Source organism: Bos grunniens, chromosome 22 (genome assembly GCF_055505025.1).
Source record: "Bos grunniens cultivar Pamir isolate PY7600 chromosome 22, Bosgru_T2T1.0, whole genome shotgun sequence".
In the NCBI taxonomy this organism is placed as follows: domain Eukaryota; kingdom Metazoa; phylum Chordata; class Mammalia; order Artiodactyla; family Bovidae; genus Bos; species Bos grunniens.
In genome coordinates, this window is record NC_141186.1 from 27,512,311 (window position 1) to 27,533,373 (window position 21,063).

The 21,063-nt window shown below is 37.5% G+C and overlaps 1 protein-coding gene across 5 annotated transcripts in view; it reads left to right on the forward strand.

The window, feature by feature from the left end:
* Positions 1 to 21,063, forward strand: part of CNTN3 (contactin 3) — a 395,604-nt gene that overhangs the window by 117,232 nt on the left and 257,309 nt on the right. For all 5 annotated transcript variants that reach the window (XM_086366707.1, XM_086366708.1, XM_086366705.1 and 2 more), the window contains one exon: positions 13,650 to 13,776. In XM_086366707.1, the coding sequence (XP_086222833.1) occupies positions 13,650 to 13,776 (127 nt within the window). Of the gene's footprint in view, positions 1 to 13,649; positions 13,777 to 21,063 lie in introns of those variants that run through there.

Here is a 21,063-nt window from a genome sequence, read left to right on the forward strand (position 1 = left end):
GTTCCAGTGACACTTTATTTATGGACACTGAAATTTGAATTTCATATATTTTTCATGTGACATGGAATATTATATTTTTGATTCACAGGTCATAACATAACAGATGCTGTTGAATTTGACCAATGGGCCATAGTTTCCTGATCCCAGTTCTAAAGCATAAATACATGTTTTTTTCAGATCATTTTTTAATCAAGCACTTATCATGCTATCATGGGCAAGGTATTTTGCTGTATGCTCTAAGGGAATAAAGGAGAAGGAAGTGGCAACCCACTCCAGTACTCTTGCCTGGAGAATCCCATAGATGGAGGAGCCTGGTGGGCTACAGTCCATGGGGTCGCAAAGAGTCGGACACGGCTGAGCAACTTCACTTTCTAAGGGAATAAAAAGGCAGTCGGTTGAGGAAAAAGAAGGAAACCTTCATGGAAATTACTAAAATATAGATGCTTTGGGAGAGGTATAATCCAGTAGATTCCATTGAATTTCTGATAAAGTGGAGTTAATTTTGGCTGGACTATCAAAATAATACTCTGTGTCTTGAAGGACAGACTGGGGAAACATTCCAGACAGAAGAATGGCATAAATCAATTAAGGATAACTTATTTAGTAAACACAGTTATTCTGCATATAATTATAGATGACATTCTTACTGACAGCCCTGCCTGTAGGACTGCCTTCAGGGGAAGCTGAGAATGTGCTCTGTCTCTGTGACAGTGCCCAGACAAGGAGGGCCAAGAGACAGACAAGACCTACTATTGCTAGACCTATGATTTTTTTAAAGGTGAATTTTGAATTTATACCTAATACATTTTGATTTTTAAATGAGGTCAAACTAAAGATTCCAAATATATATGGTGGGTCACATCATACAAGCTCCATATAATTAGAGAATCACAGATTTGCTGAACTCCAGAAAGACAGTCTAGCTCGGGTTCTATCTGAAAAGCAAACATGACTTCCTAAGTTAAACTCAAATTCTGAGGTAAAGAGAAATGTGGAGCATGTTCAGGCATTCAACAAGTGACTGATAGAAATCCTAACATTCCATCCTAACCTTAGAAGATTTAGACTAAAGTACATCAAGACTGTATATTGTCACCCTGCTTATTTAACTTATATGCAGAGTACTTCGTGACAAACACTGGGCTGGATGAAGCACAGGCTAGAATCAAGATTGCCAGGAGAAATATCAATAACCTCACATCTGCAGATGACACCACCCTTATGGCAGAAAGCGAAGAATGAAAGAGCCTCTTGATGAGGGTGAAAAAGGAGAGTGAAAAAGTTGACTTAAAACTCAACATTCAGAAAACTAAGATCATGGCATCTGGTACCATCACTTCATGGCAAATAAATGAGGAAATAGTGGAAACAGTGACATACTTTATTTTGGGGGCTCCAACATCACTGTAGGTGGTGACTGCAGCCATGAAATTAAAAGACACTTGCTCCTTGAAAGAAAAGTTATGACCAACCTGGACAGCATATTAAAAAGCAGAGACATTACTTTACCAACAAAGGTCCATCTAGTCAAGGCTATGGTTTTTCCAGTATTCATATATGGATGTGAGAGTTGGACTATCAAGAAAGCTGAGTGCTGAAGAATTGATGCTTTTGAGCTGTGGTATTGGAGAAGACTCTTGAGAGTCCCTTGGACTGCAAGAAGATCCAACCATTCCATCCTAAAGAAAGTCAACCCTGAATATTTATTGGAAGGACTGATGCTGAAGCTGAAACTCCAATACTTTGGCCACCTGATGTGAATAACTGACTCATTGGAAAAGACCCTAATGCTGGGAAAGATTGAAGGTGGGAGGAGAAGGGGATGACAGAGGACGAGATGGTTGGATGGCATCACTGAATCAATGGACATGACTGAGTAAACTCCGGAAGTTGGCGATGGACAGGGAGGCCTGGTGTGCTGTAGTCCATGGGGTCACAAAGAGTCAGACATGACTGAGGGACTCAACTGAACTGAACTGAAAAATTTAGCCTGAAGATTTAGACTAAGGGCTGATTATGTGTTAAGGAAATTTGTGATTTACATGTGTCACAGATACAGGTATCATTGTATCACAGATCTGGGGTTGTTTTGCAAAGAGATCCATCCCATGGAATGGTCAAAGTTGTGCAGATGCTAATGTTTTGAAATCCTCTTGAAACCCGTCTTCAAAATAACATTAAGCATAAAAAACTTCCTTAGGTATCTGGGTAATAAACAGCCCACCAAAAGCTCAAGATTCTGGTGGCTATTCAAACAAGTCATTAAAATTCAGAAATGGGACTTTGCTTCAGCACTCAGAGTTTATAAACGAGATTACTAATAAAGTGTTGTTGCTTTTAAAGTGCTTTTCATGTGTGGCTTTAGGAAAACAACTCCTGTGTAGTATTTGTATTCTCAGTACTGCAAAGGAGCGTGTGTAACGTAGATGGCCAAGATCCTACAAATTGCCCAAACAGAAATAGCCACCCAATAATAGTGAATGCTTCTACTATAAGAAAGGGAAAGATACAAGCAACTGAATGAAGAGTTCCAGAGAATAAAAAGGAGAGATAAGAAGCCCTTCTTAAATGAACAGTGCAAAGAAGTAGAGGAAAACAATAGAATGGGAAAGATTAGAGATCTCTTCAAGAAAGTTAGAGATGCTAAGGGAATATTTCATGTAAGGATGGGCACGATAAAGGCCAAAAACGATAAGGACCTAACAGAAGTAGAGAAAATTAAAGAGGTGGCAAGAATACATAGAACTATACAAAAAATGTCTTAATAAGCTGGATAAGCACGATGGTGTGATCATTCACCTAGAGCCTGGAGTGTGAAGTTGAGTGGGCCTTAAGAAGCATTACTCTGAACAAAGCTAGTGGAGGTGATGGAATTCTAGCTGAGCTATTTAAAATCCTAAAAGATGATGTCATTAAAGTGCTGTACTCATTATGTTGGAAATGTGGAAAACTCAGCAGTGGGCACAGGACTGGAAAAAGTCAGTTTTCATTCCAATCCCAAAGAAAGGCAATGCCAAAGAATCTTCAAAGTACTGGACAGTTGTTCTCATTTCACATGCTAGCAAGATTATGCTCAAAATCCTTCAATTTAGGCTTCAGCAGGATGTGAACCAGGAATTTCCAGGTGTACAAACTGCATTTAGAAAAGGCAGAGGAACCAGGGATCAAACTGCCAACATTCGTTGGATCATGGAGAAAGCAAGAGAATTCCACAGAAACATCTACTTCTGCTTCATTGACTGCATTTAAGCCTTTGACTGTGTGGATTATAACAAACTATGGAAAATTCTTCAAGAGATGGGAATACCAGACTACCTTACCTGTCTTGGGAGAAACCTGAATGAGGGTCAAGAAGTAACAGAATTCGATATAAAACAGTTGACTGGTTCCAAATTGGAAAAGGAGTGCAATGATCTGTTATATTGTCACCCTACTTACTTAACTTCTATGTAGGGTATACATCCGAAGTGCTGGGCTGGATGAATTACAAGTTGGAATCAAGAATGCTGGGAGAAATATCAACAACTTCAGATATGCAGGTGATGATACCAATCTAATGGCAGAAAGTGAAAAGGAACTAAAGAGCCCCTTTATGAAGGTGAAAGAGAAGAGTGAAAAAGGTAGTTTGGAACTCAACATAACAAAAAAACCTAAGATCGTGGCATATGGTCCTATCACTTTATGGCAAATAGAAGGAAAAAAAGTGGAAGCAGTGATAGATTTTCTTTCCTTGGGCTCCAGAATCACTGCGGACGGTGACTGTAGCCATGAAATTTAAGACACTTGACCCTTGAAAGGAAAGTTATGACATTATACAGAGCAAAGTAAGTCAGAAAGAAAAATACCATTACAGTATATTAATGCATATATATGGAATTTAAAAAGATGGTAACGATGACCCTGTATGCGAGGCAGCAAGACAGACACAGATGTAAAGAACAGACTGTTGGACTCTGGATGAAGACGAGGGTGGGATGATTTGAGAGAATAGCATTGAAACATGTATATTAACATATGTGAAATAGATCGCCAGTCCAGGTTTGATGCATGAGGCAGGGTGCTCAGGGCTGGTGCACTGGGATGACCCTGAGGGATGGGATGGGGAAGGAGGTGGGAGGAGTGTCAGGATGGGGAACATATGAGCACCCATGGCTGATTCATGTGAATGTATTGCAAAACCACCACAATATTGTAGAGTAATTAGCCTCCAATTAAAATAAAAAGAAAAAAAGTTATGACAAACCTAGACAGTATATTAAAAAGCAGAGACATCATTTTGCTAACAAAGGTCTATATAGTTAAGTTGTTACATATGGATGTGAGAGTTGGACCATGAAGAAGGCTAAGTGCCAAAGAATTAATGCTTTTATACTGTGGTGCTAGAGAAGACTCAAGAATTCCTTGCCTGCAACCAGATCAAACCAGTCAAACCTAAAGAAATCAACCCTTAAAAGACTGATGCTAAAGCTGAAGCTCCAGTACTTTGGCCACCTGATGAGAAGAGCTGACTCACTGAGAAAGACCTTGATGATGGTAAAGATTGAGGACAGGAGCAGAAGGATGTGGCAGAGGATGAAATGGTTAGATAGCATCACCATCACGACTCAATGGACATGAATTTGAGCAAACTCTGGGAAGTAGTGGAGGACAGAGGAGCCTGGCGTGCTGTAGTTCATGAGTTCTCAAAGAGTCAGAGTTGACTTTGTGACTGAACAACTACTGTAAAAACATAGTGACGGTATTTTTAAGAGTCACAGATGTAATCATTCAATTAGCTTATGGGAATAAGCTCCTGTTTTCACAAAGTGAATCATTTTTCAGTTAGATATACATATTCCAGTTGGAGATAGAATATTTGCTTATACATTTATCTTGAGAATGGCTATATTCTTTCATTTGATCCTCTATTAACATTTTGTAAGTTAAAGCCGTTTGCAATGAAGCATAAACACACACATTTCCTTTCAAATACTAATTTATCAAATTATCCAATGTATACAATATGATAGGGATGCTTAGGGGGTAAATATATATATGTTGAATATAGTTATTGTCTTCTAAAAGTTTAAAGACTGGTGATGGAGGAGTTATGAGTGAAAAATAAGTGAAGGTAATGTGTAGTACACTAGGGAAATTGTGATGAATAAAACATGGAAAAATTGTTCTAATAATTCGCAATGGGAAAAGATTGCTACTAAATGGTTACATGGAGGAAGAATTAATGAAATAATTTAGTGAGTTTCTTTAGACTTCCTAAATGACTGTAGCTTCTCATGTTGTTTTTTAGTCACTAAGTTATGTCTGACTTTGTGACCCTGTGGACTGTAGCCCACCAGGCCCCACTGTCCCTGGGATTTCCCAGACAAGAATTCTGGAGCGGGTTGCCATTTCCTTCTCTGTGTTATCTTTCCAGGGTCAAACCCACATCTCCTGCATTGGCACAGGAGGCACATTCTTTACCATTGATCCACCTGGGTAGCCTGTGACTTCTCATGTATATCAGCAAGATGTTCTTCAGGATGGTGGTACCAAAATTCTAGAGAGATGTAACTCATCCTTACTAGCCCTTAGGTTTATTATTTATAATCTGTATCAATATTAACAATAGCAGTAATGTTCAAATGAGTACTGTTTTTTATTCAGTATTCAATATTCACTTAGAATTAGGTGACTTGGTGGATATAAAATGTCTAGAGTAGGGCCTGATCCTCAATGTTTATTTTTTTCTTTGTTAACTTTTGAGACTGTGCATGTGTTTATATGAAGTATTTATGATGAGGGATTTTTCTCCATATTATACAGAACGAAGGAGCTATGTTTTTCAGAGTAAAATTTGTTTCCTTCCTTTGACTACCGGCAGGACACAATACTGTTTTTTCTCCCCAAGCCTACAGATGTAGTGATTTCACAGATTTGGAGAAGGCTCACTTGTCACCACTACATCTTGGGACCACAGAAACTTTTTCCATGTTGAATGTGGTTTGTTCTTTTCCTTCATTGCCACGATTCTTAAGTGAAGGAAATGAAAGAAATACCTTGCAATCATTACAATTTTACTCCCCTCCCCGAAAATAGTAATCTTGGACTCTGGGGATAGAAAGTATGCTTCTAGACCATGGATTGTCAAATTAGGGGTAGAAAATGAAATAGAATAAAATAGAAAAAACTGTTATGATTCTGCATGCAGTAAGAATTAGTACTATTTCAAGAAACTTTTTAATCAGTTGTGTATGTGATTATATACACATGCACACTGTATCTACAATAAATCACGATGGAAAGTGAATCTAAGTTGTAGGTCAAATGAAAAATAATTTGAAAAATTATTTAATTATTCATGTTTCTGCAACTCTGAGACTCACCCAAGAAGACCCCAGAGTTCCAGATACAGTTTTGGGAGTGGTTGTTCATTGTCTTACTTTCTTTGATCTCTATACCTACCCGATAACCCAGTTTAATTCCCCACTAATGGTCTAGAAATATAAAAGCAAGTCCCTGTTTGGGAAAAGAAGTGGGAAGAGGGAACTAGATTGTATCTCATATACTCAGATATTTACAGACACCGTTCCCGCTTCTGCTTGCTGATGTGCAGGCAAGAAAAGAATATCCTCCCTTCGACTTTATGAGATTACAGCTGCAAAAATACTACAAAATGCAATCACTGGTTCATATTACTTCTTAATAGCTTCTCCATTATAACCATTTTATAACAGGGAATTTTTTATTGTATAATTATTTTTTCATAGAAACAATAGCCTTCAACTAGAGTTTGATATGAAACATCCTTATTAAAATACACAGAGAATCATGCCTGAGCCCCAGAGAGCCTTGACCCAATCTCTTTGGTAAAGAATAGAAACCACAAATACAACCAACTCTATTAAACTCTCCAAGAGAAGTTTACTAAAGAAATGTGTGTGTTTTTTTTTTTAATTTGATTAATGAAATAATGAAGTCTTTTCAGTTCAACATGGTTGGAGAGAACCTTGTGAATTTGCATACTTCAAAGATATTCAGTGGAAGTTGGTATAATAGAAAGCGGGGATATAAGTGTTGTTTTTTTTTTTTTTTTCCATTTTGAATAAATGAGCCGTGAATTGTGTACTCCTGAGTGTACTGTACACATTCCACACTGTATCTTTCAATAGCATTATAAGATATTTATTATGTTGAGTTGCTATTAAGCCATCTATCAAGAAAGGTATAATTATGGACTGGGTATTATGGAACTATGTCAGAGATATTTAAAAGCACTAGAACTCACATTCATAAGACAATAACGTATTTAAATAAAGAAAGGGACAGTATTATGAAAACATTTTAATCTACTTCAACCTATCTCCTCTATGTTTGTTTTGTTCCCAATACATTATTTCTTGTCATAGGACTGTACATTGTTTAAACATCTTTCAAATGTAAAGAATATTCGACAAATCAGAAATACAGCAATTGGATTAAAAGCATCAAGATAAAATATCATATTCTCTCAGAAATATACCCAAGTTCTCTAATATTACTCAGCTATATTATATATTGAGTGTTAATCCATCCAGTGAAATAGATGGTATCTTACATCAAAATCTGTGATTGGTTTACTGAAGTGCCAAAATCCAGATATTTAACCTTAAACATGACTGTTATGTACATAAATGTGTCTGGATATGAACCTTATTACTTTTTTTTTTACAAGCAGGTTGCAGTGAGAGGAAAAATGCAATTTTTGGCTAAAAAACTTTTTCCTGCATTGAAAGGTATCTGCCACTTTATGGAAGAACATTCATTTATGTGAACATTTATTTCTAGTACTTGTAAAGCTCAAACAGCTGCTTTCAGTTCTAATTCTCTAACTATTGAGCACTGCTTCCCTTGCAGTTTTTCCATTTGGGGTATGAATGAAGCATGAACTAAAGATTGAGCAAAACATGTAGTAAGCTGTTAACTTACAATTTAAAGAATTTTTTATCAGTTTCTCTGTCATGCTGTACTACACCAAATATATGTCATGCTCCAACATTTTTCCTTTTAACCTAATTGCTTGATAGCATTTCCAATATGGAAAATGGATGAATTGGCTATTCTTCATAAGCATTGGCCTTTCTCATCTAAAGCATGCTGTATTGTCTCCCCCCCTTTTTTTAGTGTCTGGTTGACAGTAAATTCAGCTGCAGGTGATAACAATGCATTAAAGGTTTATTTTCCCAACACATAATGTTTAGAGTTAATATAGTTCTTATTGATTCAAGAGCTCAAGGATGTGAGGGCTCTTTTCTAGAAGATCCTAGTGGATTTTCCTCTACCTCTTATGGCTTAGCTGGAAAAGAATCTGCCTACAATGTCGGATACCTGGGTTCGATCCCTGGATTGGGAAGATCCCCTGGAGAAGGGAAAGGCTACCCACTCCAGTATTCTGGCCTAGAGAATTCCATGGACTGTATAGTCCATGGGGTCTCAAAGAGTGGATACGACTGAGCAACTTTCACTGCACTTGTTACTGGTTGAATTGTATCGCCTGAATATTTGTATGTTGAAGCTGTAATCCTTAGGACCTCAGAAAGTGACCTTATTTGGACACAGGGTCATTGTAGATATCATTTTTGAAGATGAGATCATCAGGGCAGACCCTAATCCATTATGACTGTATCCTTATTAAGGGGGGTTAGAATTCAGGCATAAAGACGCACACAGAGGGAAGATGTGGTAAAGAGACACAGGGAGAAGGTGGCCACCTGCAAGCCAAGGAGATGGGCCTGGAACTCATCTTAGGGCCCTCTGAAGAATTCAGCCCTGCCCATACCTTGATTTCAAAGTCCTAGTCTCCAGACTGTGAGATGAGTTAAGTTCTGCTTCTTAAACATCCCAGTTTGTGGTACTCTGTTACGGCAGACCTGGCAAACTAATGAACCCCTTTGCAGTTGTTCCTGGTCTCATAGTTAATCCCCGCTGTCTGCCCTGCTCCCCAGAGTCAGAAACTGCAGAGGTCTGGAAAGGCAACATAACTGGTGCTTTTCATATCTCAGGTGAAAGGCGGGTTCTGTTGGCAGGGAAAACAGTTCCGGAAGAACTGTTGAGTCGACAGCAGACAGTATCTGCCACAGCTGGTTTTTCATGTGGTGCACATGTCTGGCATTCAGAATTTGTTAAAGAAATTATTGAAATGTTTGGCCTTTCCTGACTTTGGAAGAATATTAATGAAATTGTATTTCAATCATTTCTTGCCTTTTTTTCTAGCATTTTCTAGCTGTAAGGCACCAATGCCAAAATCAGTGGTGATGTCCCACGGCTACAAAGTGTTTCTCTCCATCTCAAATGTCCTTCCCTGTGGAATAATAGGGCTTGTTTTATAGATCTCGTATCATTGGTGGCATATATTTTTCTTCTTTCTCTGACTTGCACTAGACATCCTTCTGTTTAGGTTGGGTATCTCTTTTAAGTACATTGAAAATTCCTTTCTAGATCCACTGTCTCTTAAATTCTTTCTTAGATAGCACTACCATCCTAGCTCCCTTTTGGATTGACCATTTCCTCCTGTATTGTGCCGTGTAGCTATGGTGCAAGTCTGCCAGGGGAAATGGGGAATATGCTTTCCTTTTCTGTGTGAATTTCAGGAGTAACATTACAGTCTTTTAGGATTTTCATTTCTTCTAGTAAAAGTAATGCAACTGCCTGCAATCCTTTGTCTGTTTCTCTCTGTCATTCTTCATAAAAATTGTACAGAGTATGACCATTAGAATTGATTTGCCACAGTTTGATCTTTTAGTGACATTACCTTAGGAGCTCATAATGCTTGTACTTACATTCAAAGGCAGTTATTCCTTATAGCCTCTGGGTGTTTGGGGGAAAGAAAAAAAAAACCACCTCAGGATTGGATTTTTCGACTTATTAGTCCCATTCGGAAATGTTATATGCCCTTTATTTTAGGTTGTAAACTTAAAATGGAGCTTAGGAGCCAGGCCAACATACCAAAAAAAAAAAAAAAATGCCCTGTCACAGAAAGTAAAGTTTAGCATCAATCTAAATGTTACATTGAATCCCTTTACTTAGGCATGAAACCCTCTTCTGTTTTCAGTCAAACTGCTTTCTGCTGGTTACGTGTAAATAGTCAAGGTTTTGTCCTTTGGAGGATCAAAATTAGCTTTGAAGAAACTGTTGGATAATTTCCTTTAGGTTAGTGAAGACCTCAGAAATTTTTTTCCTTTTAAGCTTATATTGCTAGCAGGAGACTAGAATATTATAACCCAGCATCTCTCATCACCGATTTCATTCCGGGGAAACAAGATTGAGAGGCCTTTGTCTCTCATGTAAAGCATGAACCAGCCTGTCATGTTTGATTATTATTTGCACTTACATTTTAGGAGTCGTTGGAGACTCGGGAATGGCTGCTGGTGGTCTGAAATGCCTTTAGGAGCCTTAAATTTCAGAAGTGCCTGGTGTGTGCCTCAGAGGCTGTTAACTCTAGTGTGTCATCAGGAAATGTTATGTGCTCAATTGCTCAGTCATGTCCAACTCTGCGACCCCATGGACTGTAACCTGCCAGGCTCTTCTGTCCATGAGATTTCCCAGGCAAGACTACTGGAGTGGGTTGCCATTTCCTTCTCCAGCAGATCTTCCCGACCCAATGATCAAACCCATGTCTCCTGCCTTGCAGACAGGTTCTTTACCACTAGCACCACCTGGGAACACCATCATCAGGAAATACTGAAGTTGACAAAGCAAGTTGATGGTTAGTTTTCACCTTTGACTCTATTTAGAACAGTGTAGTTTAATGGAAAGAGAAACAAACCAAGAATATGACCATTGGGCTGTGATCCCAGGTTTCTCAGCCAAAAACTGTGTTACCGTGGTTGATTATTTAACCTCTTTGGGTCTCATTTCTTCTGGGGAGGCTGAACAACTATAAGGTGAGAATATAAGCTCTGGAATTAAAACCTTAACTTTGTCATTCACCAGCTGTAAAATAATATCTGTCTTACATTGAGTTATTACGAGAATTTCTTCATCTTAATCACCTGTTCAGCAGATATTGAATAGCTGCCATGCTCTAGGAGTTGGAGAAGCAGCAATGAATTCGATACAAAATAAATGGCAAGCACTTATATAAATGTGTCTAATATTTATAGATAGTGAGATACACAGCTGATGTCTGTGACTGGTGGAAGTGAGGGGTGAGTCATGACATAGTTGGGGGAGGGGCAGTCTTATTTAAGCTGAGAAGATGACATTTATGCTCTGTTCTGAATGACAAAAGGAAATGAGAACACAAGAATAAGAAGGAAGGTCAACCCAAAATTCAGCGTGTCTCAGAGCCAAAGACAAGGATGATGGTGCAGCTGGACCTCAGAAAGTAGGCAGTGGGGCAAATGCAGCCTGGGAATAAGGGAGAAAAGGCTTGTGGATGGCTGAGTACAGTGCCTGGCTCATAAATGTTAGCAAATTAGCTGTTATCACCCCTCTTTCAAAAGGGTCTCAGAAAGAAATGCTTCTAATTATTTAATACTGTCGCCTTAAATTAATAGCAGTCTCTGGAGAAGAATTAGAACATCATTTGGGAATTTGACTTTTACTAAATTATGATGAATGTTTGTGTTTTCATTGTGGTCACTTGTAGGAAAATTTTTTTAAAAAACACCTCTATTTATCAATCTTTAGCAGTATGTCCTTTTTGGTTATCTTTTTAAATATAGCAGTGTGTATGTATCAATCCCAAACTCCTAATCTATTCTTACCCTTCTTCACCCTAGTGACTGTAAGTTGATTCTCTAAACACACCTGTCTTTTTCATTGAAATCACCCTTTTTATCTATACCCAATTTTCCTTTTGTTGGTTTGCTTCCCCAATTTACCTGTTGGTTTCAAACATACACTATTATGTTAATATATTATTGCTGTCAAGCCCTGCAAACATCAGTTGGTCAGGACAGCACTGCTATACCATCTCCTAAATGAGTAAAATATATGCCACTCAAAATATTCAGAAGCCATTGCACTAGAAAAAACACTGAAAAAAATCTATTTTTTTTTTGTAAATACAGGCAGACATTGTAACAGACAGAAATATATTCAAATTTCTAAGACAGTAAATATTATTAATGATACACTTTTTTTTTTTTTTACTTTTATGCAATAAACTGAGGGGGGAAATTCAAGAAAATGACAGCATTGGCTCTTTTTAATTAAGAGCTGTTTCTTTAGTACCTGTTTCAAAATCCCTTTCTTCTGGAGATTGTCCAAAGGGAAAGTAAGACTTTTTTCCCCCTTGTGACATTTTCCCCTTATATGTAAATAAAAACCAGGGACTTCTGAGGACAGTCCACGACTTTCTTAAATCATTGTGGGCCATAGTAGGGGTTAACTGTGTGGTGATGTTTCAGTGAAGAGTGCTCAGATTCAGCCAAAGCTTGGCGTTTGACTGCACAGTCTCCAGACTGCCGTTTCTATCATCAACTGCACATTCTGAAAAGCTGTGTGTACTTGCATGTTTCATAAACCCACTTTTAGACTCAACCCTTCTCTTCTGTACATTGGGAATAATTACAGGACTTACCTCCTAAAGCGTGGTGAAAGTTACAGAACAGATGTGGACACGTAGAGTTCACATGGTGGCTTTCATTGTGGCTTTTTCATCATTTCAATAATTATTTTCAGTAGTGTGTTATTTTACTATTCCTGTTAATATGGGAAATTTTTTGTTAATGTTATAATGCTATTACTACTTAGGTAGCCTAAATTGTTTCTAGGCTTTTTGAATGCTTTTCTATTTAATTTTCTTTGTTATCTCTTCAGAGGTTCTCTTTGTCTCCTAGTCTGGTTATTTATTTTTTCCTGCAGTTTTACTGAGCATTTCAAAATAGGAGTAAGGGGTTTGGTTGTGTTTATATTTTTTCCTGTGAATGTGTTTGTTTTCAGAATGCTCTGCCAATGATTATACAATTGCAGTGGCATAAGCTGTTAGTGATGGCATTATTTCTTTCCTTTTTAAGTTCATCATACAAAGACACAGGTTTCTAGTTGTGTATATGTGGAAATTCTCAGGAAGTTCAAGTTCTCTTAACCAAAGTAAAAGCACTTTTTAAAGGACACTTGTTCAGTGTTGTATCCTTCTCTTCAATTTGCTAGTAATCAAATGGAAATCCTACCAAATATTGAGCGTTTTGAGGTTGGAATGCAAAATGACATTGTCAACACTCAGATTTGCATTCGTGGCAAGTATTATGAGAAAGACAATACTCAGGGATTCAAGTGATTTTGAATACAGCTTTAGTTTTGTAAAGAGGCTTATGACAGAAAGACTTCCTAGACCAGGTAATTCACCAATGATAATTTAGGTAGAATTTATATTATAAAAATGATTAGTACAGCCTTATTTATTCTTTTAAGTAATCTTATTAATATGGCAGTGGTTTTGATAGTGATTTTCATTTTCTTAGAAGTGTTACTAGGTTGCAAGGACAGCTTCAGTGATGCCTTGTCAACAAAGCAGTGCCTGCAGAGCATCTTTGTGGATAAGGGAAGAAGCGGTGTCTGCTTCCCTTTTTTAAAAAACAGCACTAGAGACACTGGTTGGTTGCTTTTCTTCTTTGATTCTAGAGTGCAGCTGGTACAGTACCTTTTACTTATTATGATTATTTTTTGGATGTCTTCTACCCATATAGGTGAGCTGCTCTTACAGGGCCCAGTGTTTGTCAAAGAACCCAGCAACAGCATTTTTCCTGTTGGCTCAGAGGATAAAAAAATAACTTTAAATTGTGAAGCACGAGGCAACCCTTCACCTCATTACAGGTACAGTGGAAAAAGTTTGAAAATCCATATTAAAAAAAAAAAGCAATTTGGCAACTGTGAACTTATTTTTTTTGCTTCAGTATACTTATGCTATCAGTAAGTTATAATACATGAAGCTTTATTCAACAGTCATACCTAAACTTTGGGTCCATATTTTGTATATTTGATTGATTGTTTACTTTACAGTAAGAATTCTTGATTAAAGAAAACATGATAGAGTCTCTTAAATAAGCAATGTCTTTTCATTTGATTTGTGGTAGAAATTAATGTATAAACTTGGATTTACATGTAGTTTTGGGGAACACATCCATTGTAGGAATGAAATTAAATATGTTGTAAAAGTATGTAGCAATCACAGTTTTAGAAAAAAGTAACCGCATCTATCCTTCTTCCTTTATTATTTTACTGAGTATGTGTTAGAAGGTTCATACAGTGTAGAAGAATAAACTACGTTCCTACTAAAGTCATACTAACTGTTCTTGAAGAGAAAATAAATTTTATTGTATTTTTTTCATGTGAAAGTATACATTTTTCAAATAATATGAATAATAACCTGTTCACTAGAAACCTTCCAGCAACACAGAAAGGTATAAGGAAAAACAGAAAAAAAATACAAAACAAAACTGAACTCCCATCACCTTAAGATAAAAATATAATATTTGGTGGGATGATGATAGTTTATTTGGATGTGATGGGTATATACTTTATTAAATAATACAGGATTAACGATTTTTACTTTTAGGGTTCTCAGGGGACCCACATTAATGAAGAGATGAATTATTTATAAACAGGATATGCTGCTTTTATTTAAATGGTTATGAGAAAGTGCCCGAGGCACCTTGAAAACAGCATGCTCTTTTGAGTACTGCAAGCGTTTGTCTCAAACTCCCTGTTTACAGTCAACTTCGCTTGGCAAAACCTTTTCTATAACCTGAAGGACAAGCAGACTTCAGCCTTTATTAATGAAATTCTTAGTGTTTTGAGTAGTGATGTAGATCTTATTGAACTCCTATTGTTCTCTTAACCCATGTTGATAATAGTAGCCAACAATCATTGTTAACTTGGGTCAAGCTTAGGTTAGAAGGTAGACCTTTGTATTTTTGCATTTGCAAGTAAAAGTCAGTTTCTGTCAGCAGGACTCAACAGCGTATATATTGAGCACCTGTTGAGTATTTTCAACACAATAATTGTAATGATCCTGGTTACTGGTCAGAATTGGCTGAGGTGATAGAAGATTTTCTTCTCTGCCTTTTCCTTAACCTATAGAAATAAGAAAAGTTGTCAACATGATTTAAAATCAAACAAAAAACTATTTTATGAGCTTGGTCAGTTAATCAGACACCGTACCTGCAACAGGTGGAAATATTTTCTTCTTTGGAGGGAAGATGAACAGATCCACTTAATTAGGACATTGTCCTGGAAACATTTTCACCAGCGTTTTTGTAGGACATTCTAACACTTTCTAAATGCATCTGTTTGTTTCTCCCTGAAATGGAAGATTATCCTTTTAGATATGACTGTAAATATTTTAAAGAATCCATGTGAATGACTGATGCCTGGGCTGGTTTTTTTTTTTTTGGTTGTCAGTAAAATTATTTCCTGGCATTTTATCTTATGAATAATTTGGTGATGAATCTGTTCAGTTGAAAACTTGTCAAGATATAAGATATAGTCACGTAGGATTTTATTTCTAAATGAACAGATTAATTATGTTGGTAAAGTAATCAAACAGCAAGAAGTCTTGAGCTTAGAGATTCAGAAATATCTTTTTGTTGTGTTTATTTATTTATCAGGTACTTATTTTAATGCCAGTGTATTACAATTAGAGTAAATACAATTAAAGTACCAAGTGTTTTCAAAATGCTATTGTATAGACATGATATATGTGTTTAAATAAACTGATAACATGTATAAAATGTTGACAAAGTTCTGTCATTTGCACAGTACTTTTTATGTTTTATTGTATGTCCTGAGACTATATGTTGCATGTAGAAACAAATCTGTACCTGAAAATAGGAGATGTGTGACTGAAATTAATTAATCAGTTTTAAGTTTGATAAATGAAGAAATTTTACATGCTAGGTATTGTTTTAAAATATTTGGTTTATAGGCAAATAGAAAACACTTTCATTATAACTCTAAAGATACTCTGAAGTTAAAACTTCTGACCAGTATAAAATTTCACATTAGAGTTACTAGAAATTGAGACCTAGAAAAAGCATGAGGAAACCTCCTTTCCCTGTGAAAATATTAGGCTTTTCTATAATAAGCAATGATTCCATATTACCATGTTATCTGAATCAGTAATTATGCTGATGAGTAGATGGGATTATAGACTACAGTGGGCTGTAATTATACCTCATCTACTTCAGTTCAGTCGCTCAGTCATGTCCGCCTCTTTGCTTAGACAACACCTTCACTTATGGCCTGATTTTTCTCCTAGTTTTTGATTTTAATAGTCAACCAAGTAATATCCTGCATTATTCCTTTACCTGTTCCAGAAGAAAATACACTTGCTGGTTCTTATTTTCTGCTATCCTTTAAAAATTATGAATAAATAGTGCAAATAGGTAATGACTTTAAAAGTGAAAGACAGTGTTAGTTGCTCAGTCGTGTCCAACTCTTTGCCATCCTATGGACTCTAGCCTACCAGGCTCCTCTGTCCATCAAATTCTCCAAGCAGGAATACTGGAGTGGGTAGCCATTTCATTCTCCAGGGGATCTTCCCAGTCTAGGGATTGAACCCGAGTCTTCTGAATTGCAGGCAGATTCTTTACCATCTGAGCCATCTAACATGGGCATTTTTTTTTTTTACATTAATTTAGAGAAAGGATATGTTTTTGTAAGTATTTATAAATACAAGCACATAGATAAGAAAGAGAAAAGGGAGGGAGGGAGGAAAGAATGAGGGAAGGGAAGAAGGGAGGGTAAAAGAAAGATATCAAGGAGGAAATTAACAGTTCATGTGAAAATGTAAATTAAAAGCAACCCAAACACATTCTCTAAGACTCAGAGTAAAGTCTAAGAGTCTTGTAAAGGAATATCCTTTTGAAAGCCCAGATCCTGTCTTGTAGACTGAAGCAAACTTTTCTGATGAGAGATCTTGTGTTTGTTATTATCCCACTGGGTAAAAAGAACTCTTAATTGGCCATATTAGAAATCTAAAAGTTCAGAAATTCTCAAGAGAAATTACTCATCTTAGGGTTTAATTGAGAATTTTATTCTTTCTTTTGCCTCTTCCCACTTGAGCCCCAAAGCCTATGTTTAAAGGTTAATTAGTATTCAGTCTGGTTGTAATTGCTGATGATGCTGAAAGAGGTTGCCCTGAGGAAGTATTAATAACATTTTTTAAATGGGAAGGATTTTCTCTGACTTCTCATAGGGTTAAATTTGCCCATCATTTGCTAAGATGAAAGACCCCAAATAAGAAGTTCCCTGGTCACTTCAACTAATGCCATTCAGCATTACAAGGCACATATTGGACTGACCAGGGTTTAATATGGAAATGTCAGTGGGGACCAGGCAAGTAACAAACTAGAAGAGGCGGCCCTTAATAACATGTAGACACATCGAATCATGATGAGAGACTGGCCCACATTTAGCCAGAAGTCCATCCAGTGGTCATGATTGCTTCTGAGCACTGGCCAGTTGTTATCATCCAGGAACCCTGGTCCACTACTACAAAACCTTTTCAAGAGATGTTTAAAACTGAGTAATTTTCTTTTTTTGATTCTCTGTATTTCTAATGTTGACTCTCACTTTTTAAACATAGTAAAGGCCAAAGATGATAAGCCTTAAATGTGAATGTGGGCCATGTGGGTTTTGTGTTTACAACATTTAGTCTGGCTCAAGACTTAACAGGCTGTGCCATCCAGTATGGTAGCCAGTAGCCAAATGTGTCCATGTATGTTTAAATCAGTTCAACCAAGAATTCAGTTCCTCAGTCATAGCAGCCTTGTTTCCAGTGCTCAGTAGCCACACGTAGCTAATAGCTACTGTATTGGACACACAAATGGACATTTCTGTGCTTGCAGAAAGTTCTGTTGGACAGCAGTGCTCTACTTTGATCCTTGTTGGATCCACAGCTTTTCTATAAATGTTCTGTTTTATTCTCAGCACAAGGAAGCAACCAGAATATAATTCTCTTCTAGCTTTATATAATAAGTAAACAATTTTAATGAAGTACAGGGGAGGACTCTTGGATATACACATTGTAAGGACTACATAGCACTGCAAAATGCAGATTTTCAGGCGGTAGTTTCTCCCTTTTAAGTAGCATTTGCTGTAATGGAGTTAGCTCTCATGTGTTTAATTTATTGGAATTCTACTAAGTGCATCCAGTATAAGAAAGAAAAAATAATAATAATGGACTAATTTCTGGCCATCATTTATCCAGGGAGTAAATGTAAGGTGTTTACTTGTTATCTAAAAACACACATCCTTGCAGACACACAAATGTAACACTGTACATGGGACCACATATAGTTTATAGGGTAGAGCATCCATAGCCTATGTATTATATATAGGATGTGATACATTATATTAATACAATATGACTATATTTAGTATATCTTTGATTATATGCAGTTTGTCCCTTTATTCTTCTAAAGTCTCTTGGTCCTAAGGAGATACAGTGCATTCTGCCAGGTTACTAGGCTCAATTCTCTGTTTATCCTCAAGCTCAACTTCCCTTGGCATCCCGACTTCTCTAGCTGATAAGCTGTGGTCCCCAAACCCACAGTCACTTTTACTAAGAGCAGTGAAATGTTTACATGATTGAAATGATTGCAAACACTAAGTACAAAGAATTTCTGTGGTGCCTGATGGCAAGTAGAGGTAGGCATTTTAAACTGGACTAAGCTACCATCTCTCCCATGAAGCCTTCTCGATACCCTCAGAGCTGGGTTCCGTGTTCCCACCATGCACTGCCTATTGTACCTATGCCTTCCTGTATTATTAAGTTTACTAAAATGAAGTGTACTTGCCTGGTTGAATGTAACTCCCTTAAGGTGAAGACAGTTCTTTCTTTATCCTTCATTCAAAATGCTTAGCAAATCAGTTCAGTTCAGTCGCTCAGTCATGTCTGAATCTTTGCGACCCCATGAACTGCAGCACGCCAGGCCTCCCTGTCCATCACCAACTCCCAGAGTTCACTCAGACTCATGTCCATCGAGTCAGTGATGCCATCCAGCCATCTCAACCTCTGTCATCTCCTTCTCCTCCTGCCCCCAATCCCTCCCAGCATCAGAGTCTTTTCCAATGAGTCAACTCTTCACATGAGGTGGCCAAAGTACTGGAGTTTCAGCTTTAGCATCATTACTTCCAAAGAAATCCCAGGGCTGATCTCCTTCAGAATGCACTGGTTGGATCTCCTTGCAGTCCAAGGGACTCTCAAGAGTCTTCTCCAACACCACACTTCAAAGGCATCAATTCTTTGGCGCTCAGCCTTCTTCACAGTCCAACTCTCACATCCATACATGACTACTGGAAAAACCATAGCCTTGACTAGACGGACCTTTGTTGGCAAAGTAATGTCTCTGCTTTTGAATATGCAATCTAGGTTGGCCATAACTTTCCTTCCAAGGAGTAAGCGTCTTTTAATTCCATGGCTGCAACCACCATCTGCAGTGATTTTGGAGCCCAAAAAATAAAATCTGACACTGTTTCCACTGTTGCCCCATCTATTTCCCATGAAGTGATGGGACCGGATGCCATGATCTTCGTTTTCTGAATGTTGAGCTTGAAGCCAACTTTTTCACTCTCTTCTTTCACTTTCATCAAGAGGCTTTTTAGTTCCTCTTCACTTTCTGACATAAGGGTGGTGTCATCTGCATATCTGAGGTTATTGATATCTCTCCCAGCAATCTTGATTCCAGCTTGTGTTTCTTCCAGTCCAGCATTTCTCATGATGAACTCTGCATAGAAGTTAAATAAGCAGGGTGACAGTATACAGCCTTGACGTACTCCTTTTCCTATTTGGAACTAGTCTGTTGTTCCATGTCCAGTTCTAACTGTTGCTTCCTGACCTGCATACAAATTTCTCAAGAGACAGATCAGGTGGTCTGGTATTCCCATCTCTTTCAGAATTTTCCACAGTTTATTGTGATCCACACAGTCAAAGGCTTTGGCATAGTCAATAAAGCAGAAATAGATGCTTTTCTGGAACTCTCTTGCTTTTTCCATGATCCTGTGGATGTTGGCAATTTGATCTCTGGTTCCTCTGCCTTTTCTAAAACCAGCTTGAACATCTGGAAGTTCACGGTTTACGTATTGCTGAACACTTGCTTGGAGAATTTTGAGCATTACTTTACTAAAGTGTGAGATGAGTGCAGTTGTGTGGTAGTTTGAGCATTCTTTGGCATTGCCTTTCTTTGGGATTGGAATGAAAACTGACCTTTTCCAGTCCTGTGGCCACTGCTGAGTTTTCCAAATTTGCTGACACATTGAGTGCAGCACTTTCACAGCATCATCTTTCAAGATTTGAAATAGCTCAACTGGAATTCCATCACCTCCACTCGCTTTGTTTGTAGTGCTGCTTTCTAAGGCCCACTTGACTTCACATTCCAGGATGTCTGGCTGTAGGTCAGTGATCACACCATCGTGATTATCTGGGTCGTGACGATCTTTTTCGTACAATTCTTCTGTGTATTTTTGCCACCTCTTCTTAATATCTTCTGCTTCTGTTAGTTCCATACCATTTCTTTCGTTTATCGAGCCCATCTTTGCATTAAATGTTCCCTTGGTATCTCTAATTTTCTTGAAGAGATCTCTAGGCTTTCCCATTCTGTTGTTTTCCTCTATTTCTTTGCATTGATTGCTGAGGAAGGCTTTCTTTTCTCTTCTTGCTATTCTTGGAACTCTGCATTCAGATGCTAATGTCTTTCCTTTTCTCCTTTGCTTTTGGCTTCTCTTCTTTTCACAGCTATTTGTAAGGCCTCCCCAGACAGCCATTTTGCTTTTTTGCATTTCTTTTCCACAGGGATGGTAGTGAAAAGTAAATAGGTGGCATGAATGAAGAAATGGGATGAAGTTAACTGGGAGGAAACAGAAACAGTTTGGGATTAGGTTTTATTTCAGGAGTCAAGAGTATCATGAAGCATCACAGGAACAAAAGCAATCTATAGTTGCTTCTATAGGATATTAAATTTGGATTGAGCCCTTCTTTATGGCTCTATTTTAAGACAGATTGCCCTTGAAATGGCAAAGATGACTGCCTAGGTCTACTTACATCCTCCACAAAATGTTAACTAGAAAAAGAGGAAATATTTCCTATTAGTGTTACCAGAA